This window comes from Oryza brachyantha, chromosome 6 (assembly GCF_000231095.2).
Source record: "Oryza brachyantha chromosome 6, ObraRS2, whole genome shotgun sequence".
In the NCBI taxonomy this organism is placed as follows: Eukaryota; Viridiplantae; Streptophyta; class Magnoliopsida; order Poales; family Poaceae; genus Oryza; species Oryza brachyantha.
This window is the reverse complement of record NC_023168.2, coordinates 1,662,133-1,669,205: the sequence shown is the minus strand read 5'-3', so window position 1 is coordinate 1,669,205 and position 7,073 is coordinate 1,662,133. Positions and strand designations below refer to the sequence as shown.

At 37.7% G+C, this 7,073-nt stretch overlaps 1 protein-coding gene across 1 annotated transcript; it reads left to right on the top strand.

Moving 5' to 3' along the window:
- The first annotated feature begins 804 nt into the window (after positions 1-804).
- Positions 805-4,952, top strand: LOC102719305 (RNA-binding protein 2-like). The gene is made up of 6 exons (XM_006656575.3): positions 805-933; positions 2,933-3,030; positions 3,116-3,401; positions 3,492-3,553; positions 4,087-4,168; positions 4,519-4,952. Exons 1-6 carry the CDS (start codon positions 885-887, stop codon positions 4,635-4,637), a joined length of 696 nt encoding a protein of 231 aa, XP_006656638.1. The 5' UTR covers positions 805-884; the 3' UTR covers positions 4,638-4,952.
- The last annotated feature ends 2,121 nt before the right edge of the window (positions 4,953-7,073 follow it).

Here is a 7,073-nt window from a genome sequence, read left to right as displayed (position 1 = left end):
GGCAAATTATTTTTGTTTGATTTTCCTTATTCCACTATAAAGTTTACTGCTACTAAGTACGCAGCAGAATACTAGTTTATGTACCTTCATATATATATTTAGGTAAGATTAAGCCTTACATCGTAAAATAAAGGGAATATTCTTGAAAGTTGTGTATACATGAAAACTTACGACACTTTATAAACATCTTTTTGATAAACATTATAGGCCGTATTCGGCAGACCAGTTAGTTAACTAAGCCCACTCGTTTTCCGCGTGCACGATTTCAAACTACTAAACAGTGTATTTTTTTAAAAGTTTTTATAGGAAAGTTGTTTTAAAAAATCATATTAATTTATTTTATATTTTTTTTAATAATTAATTAATCATGTACTAATCTATTATTACATTTTTCATGCCAGAGCATAAGTTAATTTATGTCCCATTGCCGAAGGCGGCCATAATTGTATGAAAAAATGTATTATATAGTTCTGTATCTGTTTTTGAATCTTACCCGCCTTAAGGCTGGACTGCGTGAATTTTATTCACCTTTAAATTTCCCACATTTATAAATAAGGCCTAAAAGTTTCCAAGGTTAATCTATAAACCAAATTTATCCTCCCTTTCTGAAATAAAAATGCCGCTACCTTTGCGAAAATGCTTTATGTTCGTGTACACTCTTTTGGTGCCGTTTGCAGTTAACAGTCCCCCAACAAACTAAAACTGGGCCGTGCGTTGTGGGCTTTCTCGAAATAGCCCAAGCGGCCCAACCACGAGCAAAAAAAGGGCTCGAATTCGCCGAGCTCAACTCTCTCAGGTCGCGCAAGGGCCAAAGGCCGCACCAATTCCGCTCACGGCGACTCGCCGCCGGCCGAGCCGCCCGTGGTCCACGCTCGCCGCCGTCCATGGCTGACCCCTACCGCGCTTACGACCCTCCCACCTCTCTCGGAAGAGGTACGTTTTTGATCGCCGCACGCCCTCTCCGACCCAAACCGACCGGGGGTCTCTCCCGCGTGGTTCTTGTGGCCGTCTTGAGTCGTCGGGGTGGACGGATCGTCGAATGAATCGGGAACTGTTGGTGGTGGTCTGCTGCTGCTGGGTTTCCTGCTGTTACTGCTTTTGATCCGTAGGCTCAGTTCGTGCAGGGCTCAATTTTGGCCGGCTTAGATAGTATTCCGTACTTTCTAGTCAGTTTGGTGCGATGCCTTGGTACTAATCTGTACCATACAAAGGGGAATGCAGAATATGTCACATAGTTTATGACTGGCATTGCATAGTTGAATGTAATCCCTTCAGTTGGTACTAATCTGTTGTGAGCTCTAATGTCATTAGAATCCCCGACCAAACTAGCACTTAGTTTCTGACTGCTTAGTTGGTGAATGGTTGGGTTGAACATATACCATCACCATTTGCAAGGGGGTGATTGTTTGGCTTATTCAGCGAAGAAACCAAATGACATATTTACAAATAAAAAATATTTTATGAATAAAAATTTTATATACGCGTTTTTAGCGATCTAAAAGCCAATGATGAAAAATAAACTACGATGAAAAAACTCCAATATCTACTCTAAATTTAAGACTGGAAATTTAATTTTTTGCTTATAAACATAATTAGAAGAAAAAAGATGGGGCTGTAAGTAATTGTGTGTGACTGCTAAGGAATCACGCACTGGATATAATCCTGCTGGATGCAAATGGCTGTGCTTAACTGCTTATGCTGAGCTAAACAAATCATAGACTTTTGGCATCAACTACAGCTTGGGTAGTACCATGATGGGAGGCTTGTGCCTTGTGAATTTGGTGACTTGGTGTTAAGTAATTTTAGTGAATAAAAGATACCTTTCCCAGTGTTCCAGTTTCCAACTGACCATCTTGCTATTACCTTTCCCAGTGTTCCAGTTTCCAACTGACCATCATGCTATTCTGAATGTTCTCCATGGTTTATGGAAATATAAGGTGCAATAAAAGGGTTGGACCTATTGAGTAAGATTCACTGAATTGGGATTTAATTCATGTGGTGTTTAATTCATCCACAGAAATCGTCATCGTTGAATTGAACTATTGTACGAAGGAACTCCATTTATGGATATGAAGACACTTCTTTCCATATATGAGCAGTTGACAACTTTTGATGATTTGAGGAAACACGAAATGTCTGGTAGTGATGCATAGTCTTAACTCTTCAGGAACAGTACGGTGGCGATAGTGGATCTCCTTTTGCACTTGGAGTGGGTTGAATAAATTGTTGATGTGTTGTTAAAAAGTACTCTCTTCATTTTTTTTATTTAACACCGTTGACTTTTGGATTTATGTTTGACCATCCATTTTATTCAATTTTTTATTCATTATGCAAAATTATAAGTCGCGTTTAAAGTGTCTTTTGTAATAAATCAAATGACAACAAAATAATTACTCCCTCCGTATTATAATAGATGACGTCGTTGACTTTTTGGCACACGTTTGACTATTCGTCGTATTAAAAAAAACTTCCATGATTATCATTTTTTTGTGATTAGTTTTATTAAATATATTTAATTATAACTCATATTTTCACATAGTTGTACAAAATTTTTTAACAAGACGAATGGTTAAACGTGCATCAAAAGTCAACAGTGTCATCTGTTAAAATACGGAGGGAGTAATAAATATGTAAATTTTTTGAATAAGACGAATGGTCAAATATAGATAAAGAAAATCACCGGTGTCAAATAAGAAAAGTGGAGGGAGTATATAATAATAACAAATAACTATCTACTATCTAGACAGAGTTAAACTTGGCGAAGTTGAATATAGAAGGGAGTGATTTTCATATATTTAATTTTGTGCCACTTAATAGGACATACATTTTGTTTTGCTTTCTTTTTTTCCTTTTCTTATTTGTTCTGATGATAATAATGGCATTGAAAACTCAGGCCTTCTATTTTAGAAGTGTAAATATTATTTGTTTGCAGATCCACAAGATCTTGCTAGGCATCTTCCACCTGAGGGCTCTTATTATGCTTCAAGAATGTCTGCTCTACATGGGACATCAGATATACATAGACATGATGTAATACAACTTAACTTTTAGTGGGTTTGTTCATAATATAAGAGTACCATCACGTTGTTACACAACACATTGATTTGGTCTACAGGTACCATTACTGCCAAGACCTTATGGTTTGGATGGTCCAGCAGGAGTGAGTCATCCTGCTTTGGCTGGTCTTGGTGGACTGACTGCTGGAACTACAGCTCAGGGAGCTAGTCCTTTGGAAGACCCAGTTTTAGTAAGGAGAAGTTCTTCTCTAGGACAAACTGCTAGTATTCCAGAGGTTGAGCATCCCAGAGCCCTTTTGAACCTTGATGGACCAAGAGAAGATGAATCCAATATTCTCTTTGTTGATTGTCTCCCTACTGATTGCACAAGGAGAGAAGTGGCCCGTATCCTTCCTACTTAGTGTTCTTATGCTTCACATTTATATTTTTCTATCCTGTTAGTTTCTTTTTGCAAGCCTTAACTTCCTATGGAAGATTTGTTCCGTCCTTTTGTTGGCTTCAAGGATATCAGACTAGTGCACAAGGAGCCCAGACACGTATGATGCACTTTCTTTTTCAACGCATCAGTTTTATTCTCACTTGAAATTTTTTGTTTGATGGTTCTCCTTTTCAATACCCATGAGTCTGTGCATGTGTATTTTTATTCACATCTTGAACTGACGGTACGTTAACAGTACATATATTACAGAATGCGATATATCTTTCCAGCCATTGCATGAAAACACATTAATTTAATTGCAATAGAAGCATCATTAGATTATTTGTAGATTTAAGTGGGTAAGAATAATAGCAGTTACATTGACTTCCACATATTGAGCATATCTGATGACAAGTTTCCCATACTTTTGTGACTATCTTTTTCCACGGGACAACTTAAGTAGGGCTGTTAACTTTTGCCACCATCCTTGCCATAGTCATTACCTTATTTTCTGTGGTAATGGACAGTCAGTGGCTTATCCCTGTTTTGTATCACAAATTCCTATTCCATTCATCACTGGTATGCTACTTCTGATTTTATTAGTGCTAGTTTGAATTTAATTCAACTCTTTTTTCCTACTGGTGGTTGCAGAGTGGTGACAAGGCTTATGTTCTATGCTTTGTGGAGTTCAGTGATGCAAAATGTGCACTAACTGCTATGGAGGCTCTCCAAGGTTATTCCGGTGTTATTGACTCGATGCCTTTTCTCACTTGACAGCCTTCATATATCATAGAGTCGAGAATTTGCTAGGATCAGATTATAATCATGCTAAATTATGCATATAATTGAATGGTGACTTATCAATGCATACTATCCATAGTCTGTTATTTTCCTTCTTCAGTAGTATTTCAGACTTTCATGCACTAACCCTATCTTCCTTCAAAAGCTGTAGCTATTAAGACAACATGCCATACAGTTCTCTTATGTTTCATACACAAACAAACCTAAGGGTAGCAGGAATCAACTTTAAAGCTGAATTTCTTGATTCCATAATCTGAAATTTTTAGATTATTGATTTCGCAGAATACCACTTCGATGAGAAGAAACCTGACTCCGCGGTTCTTAAGATCAAATTTGCAAGGTTCCCTTTCCGGCCGGCCGCTGCTCCCCATGACGATAGGAGACGCCTTACCTTGCACTGATTGCTGGTAGTTTCTGTCATCCATAATTATTAGCTTCCTAGGACCTGACCTTGCCTTTGCAACCTGTTGATCTTGTAACGACATGTTGCCTGTTGAAACTAACCAATCTTTAACAGCAGCAACGCTGCAAGTTGCAACACCAGGAATGTACATTTCTTTGGCCCCATCCTGCCTGGATTTGGATCCTCTGTCTACCTTTTTGTACATTCGTTGCATCTTCGGTTTTTTGCTAGTGCCATTTAGAAACAAACAATGGGCTGATGATGAACAATGATGGATGTTCTACTTGCTTACAGGGATAAGCTAAATAATTACATATTATAAATCTAACAGATATATTAGAACTAGTGGTCAATGATACAGAAAGTTTTTGAATAAATTGTATTTCTGAAAACATTACAGAAATAACTCATGCAAATATTCAGCCGAGCAGAGACCGAGGCCTACCTTGGAACAGAAAGATTTTTAAAGGATTTTATTACAATTTATTCCTACTGAATGTGGTGAAAATCGTGTAAAATTCTTCAACTTCATCTTCTCGTTTCTTATAACCCAAAATTTAATTTTTAACATCAAATTTATTGTTAAATTTAGGGTATTTTATCACATTTATTTTTTCAGTCTTGTCTTTATGATTATTAACATATATATTTTTTATAAATTATTTTTTGTCATGCCACTAAATAATTAGCTTTTTTCGAGAGGAGCCGTAAACGTCATCAGTGTGTCATGAGCCCAGCGGTGGTCTTGAAAGAACGGCATATCTTGTCCTCGAGCTGTTGACGTGAGACAGATTTGACGTTCAAGTCTCCGGTCCTGCACAAGAAGCACCAGCGTGTCAGGCTCACACGTCTGGCCATACATCTCGACCTCGCCGTCGAGTCCGGCCGCTCGTCGACGACGGAGAGGTCAATGGCGGCCCCGCGGGGCGGCGAGAAGCTCCCTCCCTCCGGCGCCGTCGCTTTCGCCGCTGGAAACTGCCGGCGAGGTCCCGGACCCGGAGGCGATGTGCTTCGCCGTCGTTTTCGCCGCTCCGCTAGCTGTAAGATGCTTCTGCATTCGCGATGTTTTATTGTTACCTCTCGGTGACGCTCTTGCGGTGAGGTCATTCGTTCGCAGTTTCTCGGCTTGTCATTGTCAATTAGTACTGAAAGGGGTGGGTTATTTGTTGGCTTTTTAAAGAAAAAAAAGGAACGTATATATTTATAAAAAAATAATTTATTAGCAAAATTTATATATACGTGTTTATAGCGATCTAAAAAGTCAATGCTGAAAAATAAAATACGATGAAAAGTTACATAATCAACTTCAAAAACTCATGTGTTGAAACATGTTCAAAGCAAAATCTACTGCGAATATATATGCACTTCATGTGAGAAAAGATAATCATCATAATATTTAAACACTCAAATTTAGATTCCTTGGAAGTTTGGAATTCTACGAATAACGTCTCCCCGTAGGATCATGTCCTAGAGAGAAAAAAAATGGTTGACACAGCATGCCAAATTGCATTAAAAATTAAGCTTATCCAAGGCATGGCATGACATGTTCGTGGCACCCGCACCTCTTGGATTTTTATTGTTCACGGGATGATTGTAGGTTTCTCTTTATCACTTTTGGTTCCTGAAGCTGGTTTCCATGTGAATTCCTGCTACTAAATACTCTGTCCATATTTTTTTACACGACGCCATTGACTTTTCGTTCCATATTTGATATTTCGTTTTATTAAAAAATTATATAATTATTAATTATTTTATTATAATATGATTTATTATTATATGAACTTTAGGTATGCTTTATAATTTTACATATTTAGATATAAATTTTAAATAAGACGAACAATCAAACGTATAATCAAAAGTCAACGGTGTCATATAAACAAATAAAAAAAATATGGAGAGACAGTGCCCCGCGAATATACATTACACATCTAATCTATCGCCGTCTTTTGCCGCCAAATTGGATGGCGCAGCCATTGGGTATTGGCAGGATACAGAGCTATCACAATTTACCTCGTTGGCACGGTAGTAAGCCGTCCTGTAGCCGGTGGTTGCAAAAGCCATTTGGATTCTAGCCCTAAGCTGTTTCCATCGCCGAATTGTTAGTGCACTAGCATCGCTATTTTGCTACACCCCAGTCTATTCCGCAAGTAATTTTCGTGGTCTGTTTTACCGAAAGATAAATAATTTACTATAAAATGTTAAAATTAGACTAATGCGGAAAACAACCCATTATTTTAAAGCTCTAGTAAAACTGGCTCATTTCAAATAATATTTATATCATTCAGTGTGTGACAACTGAACATAGTTTCCGCCATATTTCTCTATTTTATTTGATTAAATAATATTCTCATCATCCCAATTTGATCATCGATTTGGGTTTAGACCATGGAGAAAACTCTTTCATGACATACTTAATCATCCATATTAAGAGAGG

What these genes read in the sequence shown, in the direction of transcription:
- LOC102719305 (XM_006656575.3), top strand. Translation starts at nt 885, where the DNA reads ATGGCTGACCCCTACCGCGCTTACGACCCTCCCACCTCTCTCGGAAGA. An exon ending in TCCCACCTCTCTCGGAAGAG is followed by an intron (nt 934 to 2,932) that starts GTACGTTTTTGA and finishes ATTTGTTTGCAG; the next exon opens with ATCCACAAGATCTTGCTAGG. An exon ending in CACAAGGAGAGAAGTGGCCC is followed by an intron (nt 3,402 to 3,491) that starts GTATCCTTCCTA and finishes TTCCTATGGAAG; the next exon opens with ATTTGTTCCGTCCTTTTGTT.